Genomic DNA, 22423 nt, shown 5'->3' on the forward strand with positions numbered 1-22423 from the left:
TGCAGCAATAGCAACGGCAGAGTTAAAAACCAAGCTTTCTTCCCTTGCATGCATTCATTTTCAACCTGTGTAGAATATTGGAAACTGTCCTATACCTTATGGATTGTGGTCATGGAGGTATTTAGAGATGCTTCTGCCTGATTACATCTCAACAAAGAATCTTGGCAGGGCGTCTTGGATACTGATGGCTGCAGATGTTGGAACCCACACTTCTGTTTTTGAGCATTGCAGTGTGGGAGATGTGGTTTATGGAATGGTTAACCCTTGCTTGTCTAAAATTTCAGATAGGATTACCATTTTATAATTTTTCAACTTAAGTTTATAAAAAAGTCCCTATAAAACATATGGGTTAGATATGAACATCAGTTTGATCTCCAGATTTCACCTTTTTTTAAACGGAAGCTCTATGGCTAACTTATGTTATTCAAAGTTTACTTGAAATCAGAAAACAAAAACAAAAACCAAACCTGTAGAATAGAATATGGAAAAAAACAGGTCATCAAAGAAGAGATATAGGTAGTCCAGAACTATAAAGAGCTATGAGGAAAATTAAAACTCAGAATGAACTGATTTTTAGTAAAGAATAACAAAGGGCTTCTTAAGCTATTTCCAGAAATAAAACGAAAAGAGATAGTGTATCAGTTATTCAGTGGTGCAATTGTAACTATTTTTGTTGTCAAGAAATTTCTTTCCACTAGTGGTCTGATATAGATAGTAACTATATTGTCAGACTATTCCTGCTAAATTCTCTAATAGCTCCAAATAGACTGGATCAGTTACTAGAAGAAATCTTGTCTTCTATCTACACCTGATTCAATTGTGTAATTTCCTGTTATCTTCCTCTCCAACTCCCATAATAGTCTATCACCAAAATCATGGGAACCCACTACCATAGGGCACAGATGGTGGTGGGGGGGAGTGCTCTACCCAATAGTTTAGTTATGGTCCATACTTGGAAAGACCAACTAGAGATTGACAAACCTACCTGGTCACTTTTGCGCATATTTATTTACAAACCTATCTCTTCAACCTCTATACCTACCCGCATTTTTTTACAGAGATGCCCAAAACCTGGCAGTAGAATAGCATTTTCATATAAAAGACTAGATAGCAGGTTCTGTACACAGGATTCTATCTGTCAAAAGTTTGAGCAGCACACGTGGCTTATGTTAAAGAAAATACATTAACAATAATTTCCTTTTTCTAGCCGTCTGGATAGGTACCTGAGTAAGTTTCCAATATGTTCCAACTCCATTTAAACAAACTTAAGTTTGGATTTTTAAAAATTAAGTAAATTTTCCTTAGAAATGTCTGGAACTAACAGCATGTTGTACATTTGTGATCATTTATGCATTTACACGGCTGCCACAATCAAACCAGGTGACTCTGGGTAGTGGACAAAAAGAAGCCCATAATTAATACAAAACGACACATTAAAATATACTGAATAATGACCAGACAAAGAGAACTGAAAACCCTTCTCTTACCATTGTGACTCAATTCAACCATGATCTTAGAACTGGGAGAAAAAGTCAGGTCTTCACTGCTTTCCCTCCTAAATACATGCATAGTTGGGGCCAACTTTATATCAAAGAAAAGGTCATTTCAAATGGCAGGGCACATCACAGAGAAGGCACACCTCATGACAATGACATGACAATTTCAATGAAAGGACCAAGAGTTTGCTTCCTCCTTCAGAATGTATGGGGATGGGCAAATAAACCAACAGGAGCAGTTGGTCCAACAGGCAACACAGTCCTGTCAGGTAGGGTATCATCAGCACTTTGAATTGCACCTAGCCTGATGTTATCATGCCAGCATAATAAATATCCATAATTAGCTGGGCTGGTGCATTATGGTCCAATTGAAGTTTCCAATGGTCTTCAAAGATATGTAAATCACAAACAAGTTTTGAAAATAAGAAAAAAATATTTAGGAAGTACATTTAATATTTTGGCATGTTACATTTGGATGCACTGGGGGAGGGATGACAAAGTATGCTGATTTATTATGCTTTTCACTGGGTTCTTCTAAAATTGCTTTATCAAATCTGTTTCTAGAAGTGAATAAATGAGATAAAAATGAGATAAAGCAAACTATAAACCAGTTCCCCTTGAAGAATCTACATATTGCTTTTTTGTCACCATTAAAAAATGAGACAACTTATTTCAACAATGCAGCAAATAATTTTTAATATAATAAAAACATATTTAAACTGTTCACAATCAAAGTGAAAAAATTAAAAATAAGGCAGCCATCCATGGAATGATCTCATGTGTACAAATGATTTAGAAAAGACATTAAAATTACATTTTAGTTCACGGAATCAGGTATACAGCTATGACCAGGGAACACTGCCCATAAAATCATAGCTGGTTAGGGACATAACAGAAACACATAAAAGTTCTTTTTTTTTTTTAAATGGATAATCTCCTTCAAATGCTGCTGCAAGGGCTTCCCATGTTCCAAGCTACCTATGGTTCATCATAAAACAGCACAGCAGCCCTATTTATTGTTCAAGTTTTCCCATTCTGGTACAGCTGGATATTAACAATTATTTTCACTTAGGATACTGGAAAATCACTTTTGAGCTTTTCTTTTCCACTGTTTCAGAAATTCCAAGACATTTCCTTTCAATTGAAGATACTGCATTTCCTTAGTATATCTGTCAAATATTGAAAACTTAAGTTTCTCCAGCATAGGCAAAAGATTGTTTTATGAATAGTGGCAATTAGGTGACTGAATGTAATGTTGCATACAGACACATTTCATAGTAAACATTTCCACTTTCAACTCAGTCTGCAACTGATATGACCTTTGGAAGGGTTGGAATTTGTAAGAATGTATTAATAAAGCATCTTTTTTTTAGCAATCCATGGCTTTCAGGTTTACTGGGAAGTTCAAAATACAATTTGGATATGATTAGTAATAAAAGTCAAGAAGAGTAGAATTAGACTACAAAAAGCAATGATTTGCATTGATTTTTAAAATGGGCAAAGTTAAAATCCATATGCTCAATTCCAGATGATTTATCAAAACGGAGCTTCTCAGTATTACAAGAGATCAAATTTCTGGAATTGTGCTACAGAATTTGTTTTATTATTTAGAAATTCCCTTCTCAAGGCTCACCACTGCTACAATAGTAGTTAGCAATTAAATACTGGCAAAGTATTCAAGGGACCTTTGCTCCTACAGAGGAGCAAATCAGCCCCACAAGCATTCCCTGTACTGGCATATGGTGTTTATTGTGCAATAAACATCATACACTAAGCCTATTCATTGCCTTACAAATAATAATTTAGTTCTAGATACTGAGTCCAGGGTAGTGAAACAGGAAAGATAGAATTAACAGACTTGCTTTCACAAATTTGATTAGCTTAGGTAGCTTCCAATTAAGTTTTGCAAGTAACAGTAAGCACTTAAAGCTGAGTTTGGCTTAAAACAGAATTATTGAAGTTCTCTCTCTGTTACATACAACAATCAAACAATTTTTTAAAAAATGTTGATTTCAACTCAAAATTATATCCCAAAATCCCTATTCTTTTTCCAAATATTTCTATACTAATGACATTTCAATCAAGTTTGGTGACTTGCAATTTTGCCATTATTTCCCAATTTACTAGTTTGAAGAATAGATATTCTTGTCACTTTTCCCAGCAAAGATAATTTGGCATTTTATGACTTTTATTTTCAATCATTAACTGTGCAAATGTGACAGCCACATTAACCAACACAATTCATATATCAAATAGTACATCTGGGTTTTTTTGTCCCATGTTTTGACAAACTTTATTTTATCTTCTAGAACAGAAGAGAATAAAATTCTAAAACTGTAATCTTTGAAATGCTTTCTTACAGATCAAGTACAACTGGTAGATCCATTTTTGATGCAGTAGGCAATTGATAGCACCATTTTATGATGCTTGATCCACAATAGCATAGATGATTTATCTCAGTTATTGATATAAATGTATGTAGCTGATAAACACATATTGGAAAGAATAGGAGTCAATAGGTCTGTTGAGTATTAGCTTAAAAAAACTTAGAAACAGTCATGTCTATATTATTTAATGTTAATTCCTTTCTGATTCTGACATAATGCCCCCCCCCCCCCCGCTCAAAAGGCAAGATTTTTTTAATGAAAAACTGATATTTTCTATTGATGCACAACCAGTAGTTACTCAATAGGTAGGAACTGCCAGCTAAAGCATAACCATTCTGAACAACTTAACATCCACTGTCAAGAAAACATAAGATGTGAGCAGGGCAGGCATGGAAAAGAAGTTTCATTAATTACTGGACTGCAAAAAGTTACTGAAAATAGGAATATATTTATCTCTTGGAATAACCAGTCCAGTAAAAACATTTCACTCAAACACCATTTCATCTTGTTTATAAATAAAATTTTAACTATTAATGAAAGACTTTTGACAATGTGATTGAAAATTTAAAGCATATATAAAACTGTGCACCAGTAACCAACATATATTTTAACCATTTAATTTTTTTAGTCAATGGCTTTGACAGGTTTTTTTTTAATAATTACAATTACCTTTTTGAACCACTACGATGTATAGAATTGTGTTTCAGAGGTGTATTGATACTCAGTTTTAGCAGACAGACATTTAATTCAATACAAGCTCACAACCTGGAATGATTTTTGGTAATAATATCAGAAAGTATTACAGTTTTAGCTTTTGAGGTTGATGTCTGATGAACAGGGCTTAACTTATTCTACTTGAAAAGCAAAATTTTGTAAATAAACTAGCATTTATTTGAATAAACAATAATATTCCTTAGAGCGCAGAACAATCTAACCTTCTGCTGAATGTGGCTCTCTTCCATACTGTTTAGCCTGTTAAAATCAAGGAACAAATGTGCTTTCATAATAATTCAATGCAAAAATCCTATTGAACTTCTTTATCTAATACAAATTTTGCCTACAACTTCATCCTCACAAATATTTCTTCACCCGATGCCTCCTTCTAAGTCAGCCCATGCCATTATTAATACATGAACATTTGGAATCTTCCCGCATATTAGAAGGTAGCATCATAATGTCAAGAGATCAGCTCCGAATGCTGACATACAGAATACTTGGATTATGATTTCATGATGAATTGCAAGGATCTTCCCAGATAATATCCAAGTTCCAGCTTCCCTGAGAATAGGTAGGAAGTCATAATTAAAATATCTTTAGAAAAAAGAAATTATGCAGGATTTATAACTAGCTGTCAAAGAGTACTCTCTCTCTCTCTCTCTTATATTGGGTTTTCCCACAGTTTTCTTGTTGAAATGGTGATCCTCTCCAACTCCTTAGCATATATGGGGTGGTTAACAAGGTAAGAGAGACAGCAATAAAAAAAGCAACTGCCTGCTGCTTATATCAGATTGAGGGGGGAAATGCTGGTCTTCAAAGTTTTAATGTTGGTGTCCAATAGATAAAATCAGAGGAATCAAACAACCCAGAACCAATGCAGCCACCTCCAAGCGACTGAGTCCCTTGCCTCCAGCAGATTCAGGTTTATGGCTATGTCCCATTCCACCCACTTCGGGAAGAACATGAACTGTGGCAACGTACAGGAAAGTCCCAGCAGAGAACAACATGGCAACTCCAGTGGCATTGACGTCTGAAAGTGCCTGTTTACTGCTCTGTAAAATTAAAAAAAAGGAAAAATGCTGATAAAATACAACGCTCATCTTTCTTTAAATTGTACTTCAATGGTTACTCTACTGAAATTTCAAAAACATCTTTAGAAAGTATTATACCTTACCTCAAAGACAAACTAATGTTCTAGAGATCCAAAATCCTCTACTACCAATGAAAAATTTATCCTGCAAATTTTTGTGATGGACAGATGACTTATATAAAATTCATAATTTGGTGTTAGTTAAAAAAAATTGCATTTTGTATGCACTACTTTCACTCAAAGAACAATTCATTATCCAGCAAAAATGCGCTATTAAACAAAATACCAAATATTTAAGCATCTGCAATACTGCTTCCCTAACAAACATACTGATGCACAACTGGCTAGTAAATATGATTAAACTGCTTATTTAAAACTGTTCATGGTCCCCAGTTGTTTTACCTTGCTTAATCCCAGATAAGTCACCATTGACAAAACAGGTGCTGCTAGTGCAAAAACCAGCAAGTGCTTCCTGATTCGATTCCGTTCAAGGCCAGCGTGCATAAGAAACGAGACAAGCCCAAAAGCAGCAGGTGCCTACAACATAAAAGCAATAAAATATTTAATGCTCAAGTATAAAACAAGTTGTACTCCCTTTGCAAAATAGAATGTTTAGAATGATCAAATGCCAGTTGCACATTACTGAGTCCTTCCTTAAATTTTTCTGATGGTTGAGAATAAATTATCATTAGTATAGCACTTCCTTAATGTGTGATAGTAGAGTTGCTACTAAAACACTGTATGTGATGGGGAGGATAGTACACTTTAGAGTATAATAAAATACTTGTTTCTCTTTTCTTTATAACGCTATATGCCATACAATTGAAAAAAGTTAACTCTTATTAACAAATACTAAAATGCTTATTTTATTTTTTAATATTAATATTAAAAATTAATAATACACACCCATATTATTATGATAAAAGCATCCTGGAGAGCTAAAGAGGCTGGTGAGTAGCAAACATATTAGTTTGCCTTCAGGTAATTTTGTGATTACAAACATGCACCATGGCATATTGTGAAAATACAATTTCTATGGCAGCCATACAGTCGAAATAGAATGTAATTCTAGAAAATCAAAGAGATTGCTTGGTCCTGTTACTATAACAAATCCAAAATATAAAGTTAGTATAGTTTCAGGCCCCAAAATTTTCCAGAATTAGCCACTCTCTCTTATAAAAGATCTATGTGATTCTAATGAAAATTAGCTGTATGTAAAGTATCTACTAAGTCAATTAAATTCAGCAGTAAGAAGCACTGGTACTTACTCTCCATTTCCCTGAAAATAAGACCTCTCTGGATAATAAGCCCAACAAACTTTTGAGAGCATGCACTAAAATAAGACCTCCCTGAAAATATTGCCACACAGCAGCAGCCATTAGGTGACCATGCTCGCCACCTCCTGCACCTCAAAAATAATAAGACCTCCCCAAAAATAAGGCCAAATGCTTATTTCGGGGGGTCAAAAGAAAATAAGACCCTGTCTTATTTTCGGGGAAACACGGTACATGTCATTACTGGGCTAGCACAAAACTTCCACCTATACAGTACATAACTGCATACATCTACTTTTAGATGCAATCCTAAATACAAAAGCAAACAAAATGCTTTAAAAAGTGCATGGATATTTTTTAAAAAGAGTTTCTGTACTTCACTGAAGTCTATGATGCCTAATAACAAATATCCTTCACTGATGAAAGAAGCATGGAAAAGCTTCATACTCAAAGCTTACCTTATGCAGCATAATTGCAACAAATACTATTAGCTGGACACTAGTCTGAGACGTAGAAGCAGCTGCACCCAAGGCAACACCATCAGCTTAATGAGGGAGGGAGGAAAAACAAGGCACACAAAGTGAATCCATCCACTGATCAAAGAGTTACTGGAGCTAAATTATACAAGAGTAAGTCTGTCACCTGATTCTCTTATCTTAACCTGCTCTCCCATTCCTGATGGTGGCTTTAATATTTATGTTTCAGAGTAGATCCATGGCAGTGACGTGCAGTCAGGTGAGGCAGGTGAGGCACAGCCTCACCACTCTCATCATGAAAAAAAAAGTAAAAGGAAAAAGCTGAGCTAGTTGCTGCCTCACCGTGGATGACTCTGCTTAACCTCACTGGTGCTCTCCCTCCCCAAGTGTAGTAACTTCCTCCCCAGGCCCCCATTCATTTCTCTCTCACACACACACAGCTGGATAAAACTATATAAAAATCTAGCCCAGCTTCACTGATTACAAGTTTGAAAAGGCAACGTGGCTCCACCTGCAATCAAACTACACTTGGGGAGGGAGAGCACAAGCGAGCACTGAGGAGACCACAGGAGGAGGCAGGAAGCCAGGCAAAGAGCCATGCTGTAGTACACACACTTCCCCCCAGCCTCTTTCTTTTGGAAGGCTCGGCTCGGCTCCCCCCCCCCCGGCTTCTCTGCCTCTCCTCTCACCCCAGCCTGCCAGCAGGAGGTGGTGGGTGGGCTTTATTGTGTTGCAGGCATTTCCCACCCAGACAGCAGGCTGCATTTGCAATGGTGGAGGTGTTTGGGAAAGGCAGCAGGGGACTGGGGGGGGGGGGGGGAATGGCAGAGGAGCTGCTTTCAAGCCACTGGAAAAGATATCCAATCCAACTTTTGTGTGTGGGGGGGTTTGTTTGAGAGTGAGTGAGAGAGAGAAGGGGTAGGAGAGATAGTCCAATCCAACTTCTCTGTGTGTGTGTGTGTGTGTGTGTGTGTGTGTGTGTGTGTGTGTGTGTTTGAGAGAGGGGGAGGAAGGGAGAGAGGGAGGAAGGAGGGGAAGGAGAAGAAAAAGAAAAAGAAAGAAGGAGCAAAGGAGAAAAACAAATGCTGTCGCTTTAAATTGGAACTGAGCATGCCTGGCTGTGGAATTCTGGGAGTTGAAGTCCACAAGTCTAAAAATATTTGAAACCCAGCACTGTGTCAGTGCCTCACCAGTCATAAACCTCACTGCACGTCACTGATCCATGGCAACAGTTTTGAATCAGGAATGGTCACATAGCCAACAGCTTTGTTTAGTTCTTTGCAAAACTGTGTTAAAATATATGCTTTGTTGTTATATTTTTGGTTCTTCTGATCCCAGTAATCTAATCCAGTTGTATTTCCCCATTCAGGGGTGGTGCATAATTAGGAGGTCCTCCTGGATTCACATTTCTATTCACTATTTCTATTCTCTGAGCAGGAACCAGATATGATCAGGAAGGCCCTTGCATATATTCATCTGGTGCACCAACTATGCCCTTTCCTGAACTGGGAGTCCTTTTTCACAGTCCTTCATGCCTTGGTCACCTAACACCGAGCAAATTGTTTCAGTCAGTTTTAAACTAGGCTGGCCTTTTAAATCAATATTATGAAGAAATAAATTTACAACTAATAACTTTGCTCCTTAAATTATTGGTAGATTCATTGTGAAGCCTAGGTTTATTAAATGTCAACTTTGCTTTACATAACTAATTGGGGATTTAAAATTCTAAGACTCATTCTAAAAGTGGAAAAGGGAATGTATGTTTGATGGCAGGGTCTTAAAAATTACAGTTTAAAATTCAGATATATTGCTACAGTGTTTGAAACAAATGTATAAAGTAGCAGCAGTAAATTTATTTACCATGTACTTATAGTTAAGTACGGTACGGTAGCAAGAGAGAAGCAGTAATTCATATTATAATATACAAAAAATGTAAAACCACAATATTTTTTAACTTTACATTGTAATGGTTTTGCAGAAACAAAGTAAAAATATTTGTTTAGGGTTAGGGTTAACATTTTTTTTATTAGAAATAAAGCTCCAGAAATGTCTCTAACTTAAAGCCTATAGACTGGATCAAATATGTATTTTCCTATTAAAAATCAGTATAGCCCTGAGTTGCAGAGAATCATCAGGCAAATATTTGTGCAGTTCAGTTTAGCCTCTTCCCTCCTCTCTTATCTCAAAGTGGAGTAAACTTGCGGAGAAGAATAAAAAGAAGGTCCACAGCATTATTCCATTATTAGTAGCAGTAACTATTAGAATAATGTCATGCAATGATAGCTTAATGCTAACTCTCATAACTTGACAATACCTGCATCATTTTTTAAAAGAAAAACATAAACAACCAACAAAATTAACCTACCTGCTGCATGGACAACTAGTCCTAGTGTAGTAGTAATTTTAGAATTGCCCGACCTTCCTGCTTCAGGGTCTGAAATAATAAAGAAATCTTAGTTAAAAAGATATAAATAAGAGAGCAGGAACAGAAACTGAAACTGAAATGAAGACATACTAGAAAAGTTAATATTAAAACAGAAGTTAATTTAGGATACAGAGCCACTTTAGTAAAGCGGTTAAGGTGATGGAACAGAGAGTAGAAGACTGAGTTATAGGCATTTTATATAGGATAAAAATATATAATAATTATAATATTATAGTGCATACCCAAAAATTTGGACAGCACTTCCCATTGACATTGCAAAATGCTACATGGTTTGGATCTGCACATATACTACGCTGATACATGATGACATTCCATGTTCTTGGGAGGAACCTTGTAGAGATAGAGGTCATATAAAAGTTACGTGGAGGCCGTGCGCAGCAAACATCCACGCCTCAGTACTTGTTTACCTCAAATGTCTATGAGCTCATCTAATTAGCACCACCAGGCATCACCAGGAACCATCAAGATATGCGAGACTCTACCCTGGCTTGGATGTTCTTAAAATGACAATGAGAATACACTAATAACGATGCTGTTGCTATTTACTCTTTGCTACTTGTTAAAACTGTATAAAAAGCAATAAACTCTGCAAAGGCAGACAGGCATTTTGGATACCCTGCTATGACTGATTTCCGAATCCATCAGAACCTGATGCATAAGAAAGCCAACACCAGCTAAAGAACTGGCAGCTGTGACTTTACAGTATTGTAAATAGATTACAATAACGATTTTCCATCAAATTAAATTATCTATATTAAATTCTTTCTCAGTGCCTTTGAATCTTTCCTTCCTTCTTTCCCTTCTTCCCATTTAAGAGGATGGAATATTCCATGAAATTGAATCCTTTTGAAAGATACTGTTTAATATTTATTTATTTATTAAATTTATATGATGCCCACCTTGCCATCAAACGACTCTAGGCGGTTTTCAACAAGATAAAAATGACAATATAAAACATTACAACATTAAAATCATTACAATGATAAATATTAAAATTCACAGATAGTTAAAGAAGTAGGCAATATGCAATGGGGTGGAAGTAGGATCATCTTTTAATACACATCAGGACCCCAGGCCAATCAGCAGACCCAGAATTTAAGTCCCAGCTGGAAAGCCAAGAGGCCAGAGGCAGATTAACATTGATAGGTAACTATTGTTAAGCAGTGAAAATATCAGACAGGACATTGAAAGGCAGCTGTTAGATGGCGCAATCTGAAAAGCATGGGCTCCAAATCACTTTTACAAGTTTAACAATGGTTTAACTTGACGGGTCTAGTTTCTGTCAAGTAGAATGTAACTAAGATTTGCAATAGGTTAGTTAAGGGTTAAAGGAATATACTGAAGATGGAATTATGTTCTCTGTGAAATGCTTATTATATCAAAACACTGAGGCTTGGTGTGGAAGACATGCCTCCACCCGCATAGAACCAAGCACAGTGTTTCAGTGCTCAATATTCAATGAGCAAGTTTTTTCTGGTTAAAATAAACACTTTCTGCCACGTAGTTTGTTTTATAGCAGAAATCTCAGGCAATACTACTACACTGAATTAAGCCATCATAATTGTTTTTTGTGTAACTAGTTAGAAGGTTTATTTACACAATAAAATAATAATAATTACTCATGGATTTAGTAAATTTCATTTAAAGCTAGAAGCTCACTTGTTCATTTTCCAAAAAATCTCTACAAATTCCATACTTTACAATTTCTAAACTGACAGTGTCCATTTAAAGTCCTTCCTGTGCAGGTAGTCCTCACTTAATGGCCATTCGTTCAGTGACAATTTGAAGTTATGATAGTGTTGAACAATGGTGGTTATGGTTGGTCCATGAAGTTACAGCTGTAAAATCACCTCTGTGGTCATTTTCTTTCACCATTAAGAATGTAAACTTTTGAGCAAACATTGGGTCACAAAATCATAAGGGTGAAAATAATGTTATTTTGCCCCCAAATTCACCCCAATCTTTTTTCTTATTCACAGGCTCATGTACAACAAATATTTAGTTATTTGAATATTTCTGAATAATTGTTCTCACTTTGATTGCCTATTAAGAAAATTTTGGCTTACCATCTGCAGCGTGGACGTGAGAATTGCCAATCTGATCTACCAGCAGCATAAAAACAAAGCCAAGAACAAGGGAAACACCAATGTAAGCATGTAATCTTGAATGGTCATGGTTGTGGTTATGATCATGCACCTCTGGAACATCTGCTTTCTCAGTTTCAATGACCTTTTGACTCTCACTGACTGGGTGGTGCTTTGCTAAAGGAGACCAAAACAAACAAACAAATGAAATTAGACTTGCAGAAGCCTCAATTAAGTCAAATCAAAACATGCTTTGGGGCATTTTTAATTTTAAAAGTGACTAATTTTCAAATCTTGTAATTTTAAAAAAATAAGGTTTAAAATAGTTTAATTGCTTCAATGTAATATAACTCTACATCTGAATGTAACATCAAATAACTGTTTCATCAAATAACTGAATGAAAACAAAAGTATATATCCGCAGGTATAAGCAAGCAGACAGGAATCTGAATTACTAAAGGCTAGTAATAAGAATTTTGGGCAAAATATCTTCAATGTCTAATGAAAGCCTTTCTTTATTGTATTCATTTTCTGTTTTGGCAGAATATTTTTATGGTTCAAATCAATCCACTGTCATGTGAAAAAGTACACCCCATTAATTTTTTTCCTTTTCCAACATAGAGATATTTGATCTTCATTTCAATAATATTAATAAATAAGTTATAACACATATCATGAACATGTACATTTTGTAGTCCATTTTCTAATTTAAATAAATAAATGCATGTGAAAAATGTAACAACATCCATATATTTATCACTACCTCAGTTATCTAAAATTAGGACTAGGTGCACAAGATCAGATTCAAATAGTTAGATCTGGGAGGAACCTGTGATATTGGAATCTTAAGACATTTAGTTTGATTTGCTCTTTATTGCTGAAGTGAGTGGTATCACATTCCCTAGATCAAAAGAACTGTCTGATCAGAGGAGATCTCTCATCAGAAAGGTTATAGATATCAATGAATGATAGAAAATTATTTTTAAAAATTGCCAAATAATGGACAGAAAATAATCTATAAGTGGAGAAGATTTCAAACAACTATCAATTTGCCCAGGCCAGGCTATACCAGCAACTTTAACCCAGAAGAACCACATTGCTGAAAAAAGAACCCCATGTGACCCACAAGTCTGTCTCACCACTAATGTTAAAGGGCATGAGTCTACCACTAGAAAACTGCACAGATATACATTGGAAGTATACAAGAAGGAAATCTTTGCTGCCCAAAAAACCACATCAGAGCACATTTGCTCATGAATGCCTAGACACACAACCAGGACCTCTAGAACAATGTGCTCTCAACTGCCAAGGCAAAAAAAAAAAAATCAAATTATTTGGCCAATTTCACTAGACGAAGATTATAATAACTGTAAAGAATGCTGGTCAAAATATTACAGTTTGGTGCTGCATCAAGGCCTGGGGAGATCATCATCACAGAATCCACTATGAATTTTTCATTGTTCCAGAGGGTGTTTAGATAATGTGAGACCATTTGTTAGAAGAATGAAGCTCCACCTTGTGAAGTGAACCTTGCAACATTAACTCTCAACATTCCAGAAAACCCACCATACTGTGGTGTGAAAGAGCTATGCATGCAAAAAAACCTCCTCAGATATTGCACAGTTGGAATAAAGTTGCATGGAAGAGTGGGGAAAAAAATTCCTCCCAGTCGATCTCGGAGAGTGATAGACAATTAAAAGAAATATATATTTGATATTGTTTCTGCCAATAGCAGGGATATACTTATACTTTATTTATTTGGCCAAGTGTGGTTAGATGCTCAAGGACTTGGCCTACAATACGGAAGAACTCCATGTACTTGCAAAACAACAGAATACAATAATAACGCTAAAGTTTAAAAATAAAAGAGGGAAGTAAAAAATAATAAAGGGGATAAATAATAACACTGCAGCCACATCCTATGATATAACATACATACATATTGGGAAAAAAGTAGTCACTATATTTGAGTCAAGGGTGTGCTTACTTTTTCTACAGAATGAAATGGCATATCTGTTAATTTTGTTAAATGATCCAAAGTTAATTTTTATAGCTTTTTATTCAATTAAATCATCTCTCTTTATGCCCTAGAGATGAGGCATGCCCCCCCTCTCCTGGCCTTTCAGAATGATATGAAAACATGGCTTGCTTTGTGCTCACAGAAGAGCATACAGCCATGAGGCTGGTTAGTGTCCTGAAAGTCCTCCTCCCTCCTCTTAACACTGATTTTTAATCATCTTTGCCTTGTTTTGAATCTTATATATTGTTTTTATGTTTTAATATTTTATTTGCACACTGCCTGGAGTCTATGCGAAGGAGATGTGTGATTTCAAAACTTGACAAATATATAAATAAAATATACCATTTGAATGAAAACAAAATATTGATATGTCCATGTATGATTAAAAAAAAACTTTACAGTGTACTTTTCCATGTGCAAAATTTGCATTTATATTTTTTAAATTGCACAACGGACTACAAAATGTAAATAGTGAATATTTGTTATGTCATCAATATTTTTAAAATGAAGATCAAGTCTGTATGCTGAAATATGTTGAAACAGTGGAACATTCCAATGGAGTATACTTCCTTTTTCATGTGACTATACTTCCTGGGTGGATAACTGAACAATTATGGTACTGAATAATAAGAATCTGCTTTTAAAAGATATCCAAATAAGAAGAAACATGATAAGCACAGAATTTCTTGCAATAATGATTAATACTAGAAAGATACTTTGAAATGACCACTATCCTTAGATATATCACATCATACATCAGCCACTAGGCACGGTTATTTTGCATGACTGCTCCAGTGAGCTTGACAATCTGTTCTCAATCATATTCGATCTTCAAATATACCAACCAGAATGCTTCTATTAAACTTCCAATTTAAAATATTATTAAAATGTGTAACATCATTCAAAACTGAATGAAATGTTCCAATATAAAGTATAAATAGCGGAATATGCAGGGCTATTAAATTACGCAGATCTCTGTGTAGCATTTGCTCGTATTTTCTTTTTTCATGTGATTGGACCATGAATTGAGAAACCTAGTCCTACTAATCCACTGAACTCTTTTGAAGGGGAAGAAAGAAACTCTTAATTGTGTATTTGTGTTTTCTTCACCCTTTAAGAAGCAATCATCAGGAAAGCTACTGTATCTAGTGCTTTGGGTGGCCCCAGATTATTATCCTCCAGACAAATGCAGCTCTTTCCAGCAGTTCATCTGATGGAACCATGAGAACCATGAAGAAGAGGAAAAGAGTTAACATCTGACAGGCTGCAATACTCTGATTGCTATTTGGATGCTTGGCTCTCTAGAATTACTGTGTTGAGATGCATTCTATGTAGCCACAGTCCATTAAAATGGAATGCAGACCTGATCCCTCCTTGCAATTACATAGTATTTTTAAGAAGAAATCATGCTTATGGTTTACAATTGTCAGGGTTATTAATTTCTGCAGAGAGAGACAAATATCAGCAAACTAAAACACAAAATATTATGCCTTTCTCAGCTACTGCTGCCTTTCCTTCACTGAATTGCCAAATATCTGAAACCATCTGTTAACGGATAAGAGTATAGTTAAGTATAGTTCTTTTTTCTACTCTTGTTTTCTTTTCTGTATTTGTTGTAAATTTTATTATTTTTTATCCGTTCAATCTGCAAATAAATAAATACTTCATTTATTTATTAAAGGTATCTGAAGGAAAGATATAGTTCAGGATGCTAAAAATGCTTCAAGGTATACTATCAAATAATACTAGGTTTAAAGAAATAACCTTTCTCCCCCAAATTAGTAAACATTGCTTAACAGTCATGTAATGTTTGAACAAAGGTTTTGAACTGAAGTTATTTACAGGGAATAATAGCCAGGAATGAGAGCCAGCCTGGTGGAGAAGTTAAGGCACTAGTCTAGAAACCAGTTAAATTTTAGTTCTGCCTTAGGAACAAAGCCACCTAGGTGACCTTGGGCAATTCTTCTCTCTTAGCCCTAAGAAGCAGGCAATGGGAAACCACTTCAGAAAATAAGGAATTTCCAGAAGTCAAAAACTGACTCAAAGGCAGTCCCCACCCCACAAATCCAGTAACCCTGGAGTTTTATGGAGGGCAGTGGGAGGGTTAGGAAAATAATTTGGGATGGATTGATAAATCATTTTAACTATTTTACAAATGAAATCATTATAAGCACTAGAAAATTTCTGGTTTTGCATTTTAAAAAAAGAAATCCAAGCAGCATTTCTTAATTAAATTTATCTGAACACCTAACATTAGATGGACTCTAGACATTTTACAAAACATGCTTATTAGAAATATACAAAATTGAATGACTAAACAGTAACAAAAGTACAAACTAAAATAGAAAATTAAAAGAAATGTTATTGCTAATATAGTTACACCCCAAAGTCCTTTAGGAAACACATGTTTCTCATCTGCTTATAGAAGGCTATGAGAGTTGGCACTATCATGATAAGCCTAGATAAGTGTTTCTATGGCAAAATAATCTGCTATCTTCCACTGACAAACTCTAATTCCCTGCTTATCTAAGTTCCACCAAAGCTATATTTATTTTCTTAATACTTATGAGCACTCTGTTCTGTCCTTCCCCTCATTAACATGAAAAAGATTTTAAAGAGGTGAGGAACTATTAAAGTCTTCACTTTCAATAAACATAAGGCTTGGCCATTTGCTGTATTCCTGTAAGGAGCTTCCGGGTTGAAAGGATTACTTGATAAGAGCACCATTAGGGTGGGGGTTGAGACACCTGCAGGGGGTGGGGTGTCCTTTCATATCCTGCTAAAGAGCTGGAGCGAATGATAGGACCTGACCCTCCCACACAGCAGTCCTTACGTTTCCTAACCTCCAACCCAGTGTCCTAACCATGTAATCCAGCAGTCCCCAACCTTTTGGGCACCAGGTTCTGTGGAGAAAGGTTTTTTCCGCAAACCAGAGGAAGCATGGTTTAGCATGCTGCTTTGATTCTGCGGATGGGGCTTCACTTGTTTGTATGGCCCTGTCTCTGGCATACCATAGCCTAGTGCCATTGGGAACCCCTGATGTAAGCCACCACACTGTGCTCTAACTTAGACAACTTGAGACAATGAAAGCATTTGGTAAAATATTGAAACTGAAGCTGATAAATCATATATAGTTGCCCAAGCAGGATAACCATATGTCATATTATGTGATATTTTGCTGATACTTCAGTAGGAAAATGTATTATTATTTTTTTTTAAAAAGTATTGAGATGCTGCAGAAAATGAGACTGTACTACCAAAATGTCTATGTTACAATCAAAAATATGTAATTATATAAACTGCATAAATTTGCTTATTTTAAATACATTCTCCAATGGTATTTATTCATCTGATTTCAGCCTGCTGCAGTCAATGATTCTCCACAATTACATCCAGTTGCTAGATCAAGTGAAGGAAATAAGAAATAGATCTCTCCCTGACCTCTATATTACCTTCAAGTCCCTACATTGTTTTTGAAACATCATCTAATGTTTATAAACATAAAGAAGAGAAAGTCACAGGATGCTGAACTGTGGTTGATACAAAGTTCAGTTGTTTAACAATTTGATCACATGAACTAGAACATATAGTCTGCAGTATTTCAATTTATAAATCCCTTTTAAATAACAACAGTTGCAATTAGGTGAAAAAGCCAGGAAACAGCAAACTTGGAGAAACTAACTAACCAAGAAAAAGCTATATAACTTCATATATAACTTTGAATCACAATGTATCACAATTAAAAGTGCCATCTGTTTTAAAAAAGTAAAGTCCTCCTACATTTTGCATTTAATTTTGAAGAGGGAAAAACAAATCTCTCTTCTATAGGAGTGAATGTTTTATAGTCTGAGCAAAAGATCTGTTTTATTCCAAATTCCTTGTACCAGAATAAAGAGCTATTTTCTTACCCTCCAAAAGATCTTCATAAAGTGCATGTACTCCTTCAGGCACAATGACAGCCAAGGCAGTTCCACAAAGGAGCCCGGCACCAAGAACTGTAACAAGTTTTAATCTTTCCTGAAAACAAAAGGTAAAATAATTAATCAAAGGAAATTTGAAGATAAATTTTGTATGTATGTGTGGATATATGTGTGTGTAATATATATGGAGAAAACAGTCATATCCTTCATCTCCAGTGCTCACTTTAATGGTGGATAACTGAGGTGCTGTAACCCAGCTAACCCATTTTCATCTCTAGCTTGGAACTGGAAAAGGTCATGGACCTCTTTGCTATCAGAACTTTGAACCATATTGTACTGTTCTCCCGTAAAATACTCCCAAAGTATTTTAGACATACTATGCACTTGCTGTTTATTAATTAAGCCTTACTTCAATGACAGTTCCATATGCTTCACTGTCTCGTTTCCACTCCAACACACACACACACACACAAGATATTCTTCCATTATCCTCATCCTGAATACAAAGTATAGAAATGTGGATGCCTACTTACACAAATAAAAGAGATATACAAACACAGTATTTACTTGTTTCTAAGTACTATACATTATCTGAACTGAGGACTTTTACATTGATATTTTCATAACTGGTTTGATTCTTATTCCAGTAACATGACAAATTTCAAAAGAGAAAGTTTATCACTCAAGAGATTTCTGGAGTGCATGTGTATAAAACACACATTTTAGCCAAAACAGTATAAGCACGTTAGCTTAATGACAATGAACTGTGTGTCAGAAAAACTGAAGGTCTCATATTTTTTAAAAATAATCTAAGGTAAAACATTTGATCATATGAAAGCATATAATTCTATCCTTTAAAGATGAAGCAGACATTATTAAAAGTAACAAAAGCCAGATTTTATGGTTTATAATATACAATTATAATATACACAATCCACAAAGGCTATTGGAATGCTTTGTTCAAGACACCTGATGCTATTATATTTTATTAAGGAAATTAGACTATGCAAATCTATGTGAAACATGCATTTGATGCTTTCACGGTGAGCTATTCACATTATCTTTTTATTTACACATTTAAACCAACATTAACCTTCTTTTACAAAAGTTGAAGGTTGCTCACAGTATGCTAAGAGTCTCTTGATTGTGATAGCATAGAAATAAGTTTAATGAAGAAATAAATAGACTCATTTAACTCAATTTGGAAAATAAAGAACCTATTTTCTCTAAACAGGCAGACCTGATGATCACCCACAAGTATTAAGTATAGGTAATAAGCTAAATGACCAGGCAATTAGCTTGCAAAATTTTGAAGCATGCTAGTAAGTTTATGTGTTTCTTTTTTCTATGAACATAGTATTTGTACAAGATGGAAAAAAATAAAAATACAGTTAAAATTTCTTCAAGTTATTTTAATCTGGCATTGTTTTGTTATTTTTAGACATACACTTACACTTGTTTATTAATTAAGCCTTACTTCAGTGACAGTTCCATATGGTTCACTGCATTTGGCTTCCATTATTAAAATAAGTTTTTGCAGACAACTTTGTATAATCAGAATATTTTTTTATATCATGGGCAGGATGTTTTGGCATCACGTGCATAATTTGAGTACAATGACAATTAATATATAGAGCTGCTTTTGGCTTGCTGAGTCTTTTAAAATATATTGGAAACTATTCCTTCCAAAATGTAGAATATTTTACTACATTGCATATAAATACAATGTGGGAATATATTTTTTTTAAGGAGGAACAGGCTCAAGTTCAATCCCTCAATCCCTCCAAGACTGAGTGGCTGTGGTTTCCGTCATCCCGATTTGTGCATCTTGTTCCATCTTTGATGATAGGGGGAGAAATTTTAGCCCCCTCAGAGAAGGCTCGCAATCTGGGAGTCCTCCTGGATACGCGGCTTAGTTTAGAAGAACACCTGATGGCCGTGACCAGGGGGGCCTTTTACCAGGTCGCCTGGTACGTCAGTTGCGCCCCTTCCTGGATCGGGATGCTCTGTGCACAGTCACTCATGCCCTCGTCCTTTCTCGCCTGGACTACTGCAACGCTCTCTACATGGGGCTGCCCTTGAAGAGCACTCGGAGGCTTCAGCTGGTCCAGAATGCGGCCGCGCGGGTTATCATGTGGGTACCTAGATGCTCCCATGTTACACCCCTTTTAGGCGGCCTGCACTGGTTGCCGGTTGTTTTCCGGGTACAATTCAAGGTACTAATTATGACCTTTAAAGCGCTCCATGGCTTAGGCCCAAGGTACCTGCGAGACCACCTACTGCCACCAGTAGCCTCCCATCGTCCAGTGCGATCCCACAGAGTTGGCCTCCTCAGGGTGCCGTCAGCCAGACAGTGTCGGCTAGCGACCCCCAGGGGGAGAGCCTTCTCTGTGGGAGCGCCTTCCCTCTGGAATGAGCTGCCCCCGGAGCTTCTCATAATCCCCGACCTCCGGTCCTTCCAATGCGCCCTAAAAAGTTGGCTTTTCCAGCAAGCCGGCCTGGCCTGTTAATTTTATCTATTTTTTAAAATGTTAGTGTTAGATTAATTCGGTTTGTTTCTTGGATTGTTTCTAATTTTCTTTTAAGTTTTGTAATATGTGTTTTTTAATGCTGTATGCCGCCCTGAGTCCTTTGGGAGAAGGGCGGCATATAAATCCAATAAAACAAACAAACAATAATACACTGACTTTTAAATGCACTTATGCAAGAGATCAGAGAAAAACTACTAGGTGAAATAAGGTTTCTTTAAACAAATTTTAGCCAACAGTACTGAAAAAAGAATAGGGCAATTATCTGAAAAAAATCAGGATGTTGCATACAGCAAAATGATTTCTTATATCAAATTTAAAAAAAGATTGATACTCTCAGACAAATTGTAAAACTGCTGAAGACATTAATATCTGACACCACAAAAGGAAAATGGGCTTTGAACAAAGAATTGGAGAGGAAAATTCTCTAGTTGAGTATAGTTAATCCTTGACTTACAATCACAATTAAGTCCAAAATTTATGTTGTTAAGTAAGAAATTTGTTAAGTGGGTTTTGCACCATTTTACGACCTTTCCTTCCACAGTTGCTAAGTGAATCATCAGTTGTTAAATTAGTAAAACGGTTGTTAAGTGAATCTGGCTTCCACACTGACTTTGCTTGTCAGGTCACAAAAGGGGATCACAGGACCTCAGGACTCTGCAGCTATCATAAATGCGAACCAGTTGTTAAGCATCCCGATATAAATCTCCTGACTACAGGGCTGCTGCAACAGTCATAAGTGTGAAAAATGGTCGTAAGTCACTTTTTTCAGTACCGTTGTAACTTCTAAATTATGAATTTAGTTTGTAACTAAACGAACTCTGGTCAGCTGAGGACTACTTGTCGTCAAGATATCTCAAAGCTGACACGATTTGTCTTTCTTTCTGCCATTTTACCTTCCTAGTTCTGCAATGCAAGCATTGAGGTTAAAAAGCGCCAACCTGAATGAGGAGCTTGTTCTAAAGTTTATTTAACGAGGATTTTCGTTTCCTATTGCGTTGATTTCATTTGTCCTGTACAACCCCCTCCCCCCACCTCGATATCGGTCTTGAAGAAGTGAAGAAACCCGACTCTCCGGTACTCTTGCCTTCCTCCGCACACCTGGACGGCAGGTGTTCAGACCGACCCTTCCTTACCTCGGAAAAGTTGACGGCCAAAGGGATGATCCCCGCCACGTAGCAGCCGATCAGCATAGCGAGGGAGAGCAAACTAATGGATAAAAAGTCATCCATGGCCGGCTTCTCCTCCAGGCTCAGCGGCTCAGCAGAAGAATTTGCCCTCGCGGCCCCGAATAAAGCCACATGGGCCAACACGTTGGCCGAGCCCCTCAGCGTCAGGAAATCGGGGGCGAGCACCCCGTTTTTCGTGCAGAATAAGAGAGAAGCCAAGCGGTTCAGACTGTTTTGTTGCCGAGACTGACGGACCCCCCCCCCCCCCGAAGAGGCCGCTTCTCAAAGTCCGGCTCCGGCGTCCGGCTTCTCCTCTTCCCCTCAGCTGGGCTTCCCCTCAGCTCAGGCAAGAGGCTCCCCGCTTTCTTCAGACGGAAGGTGGGCAGGCGAACCAGGCCTCATTACCGAAGCTCAACTCCTCCTCAGCCAATAAGGAATTACACCCATGGAAACAGAGGCGGGAACAAAACCCCGCTGCCCTTTTCTCGCCTAACCTGCTATTATCTCTCATCTCCCTCCGCTAACGCCGTAAAAGCCAAGTGGCAGTCGGCCCTCCACTTCCTCTCCCCTACTCAATTTCCGGGAGACTTGGCAGTTGAAAGGAAACGTTATACAGTCCAGGTTTAGTAGTTCCTTCCCATCCGGCCCAATGTAAGATGGCAGACTTAAAAACTCCAGCGTGCTATTATGAAGTCTGGGAGCAGCGACGCCCTTATCAAAGATGGGCGACACCAGATGAGAACTTCCGCCTCCTTTATAAAAAAGTGTTTCTGTGTGTATGTGTGTGGTGAAATCTCGCGGGACAAAGCATAGAGG

At 36.7% G+C, this 22423-nt stretch overlaps 1 protein-coding gene across 1 annotated transcript; it reads right to left on the minus strand.

Annotated features, from left to right (window-relative positions):
- Positions 1 to 2175: 2175 nt before the first annotated feature.
- On the minus strand, positions 2176 to 22373 carry SLC39A9 (solute carrier family 39 member 9). The gene is made up of 7 exons (XM_081935197.1): positions 21575 to 22373; positions 17899 to 18007; positions 11953 to 12147; positions 9806 to 9874; positions 7423 to 7508; positions 6093 to 6227; positions 2176 to 5652 (listed from the first exon to the last, which is right to left on the minus strand). The coding sequence occupies exons 1-7, from the start codon at positions 21668 to 21670 to the stop codon at positions 5422 to 5424; spliced, it is 921 nt and encodes a 306-aa protein (XP_081791323.1). The 5' UTR covers positions 21671 to 22373; the 3' UTR covers positions 2176 to 5421.
- Between the last annotated feature and the right edge of the window lie 50 nt (positions 22374 to 22423).

Source organism: Natrix helvetica (assembly GCF_964273705.1).
Source record: "Natrix helvetica genome assembly, chromosome: 1".
NCBI classification, from domain to species: domain Eukaryota; kingdom Metazoa; phylum Chordata; class Lepidosauria; order Squamata; family Natricidae; genus Natrix; species Natrix helvetica.

Bases quoted from the DNA above. Each gene is read 5' to 3' on its own strand.
- SLC39A9 (XM_081935197.1), bottom strand. From the start codon at position 21,670: ATGGATGACTTTTTATCCATTAGTTTGCTCTCCCTCGCTATGCTGATC. The intron at 9,875-11,952 runs GTAAGCCAAAAT...TTATTATTTCAG, and splicing joins TCACGTCCACGCTGCAGATG to ACCCTGAAGCAGGAAGGTCG. The intron at 5,653-6,092 runs GTAAAACAACTG...TTAATTTTACAG, and splicing joins CTTATCTGGGATTAAGCAAG to AGCAGTAAACAGGCACTTTC.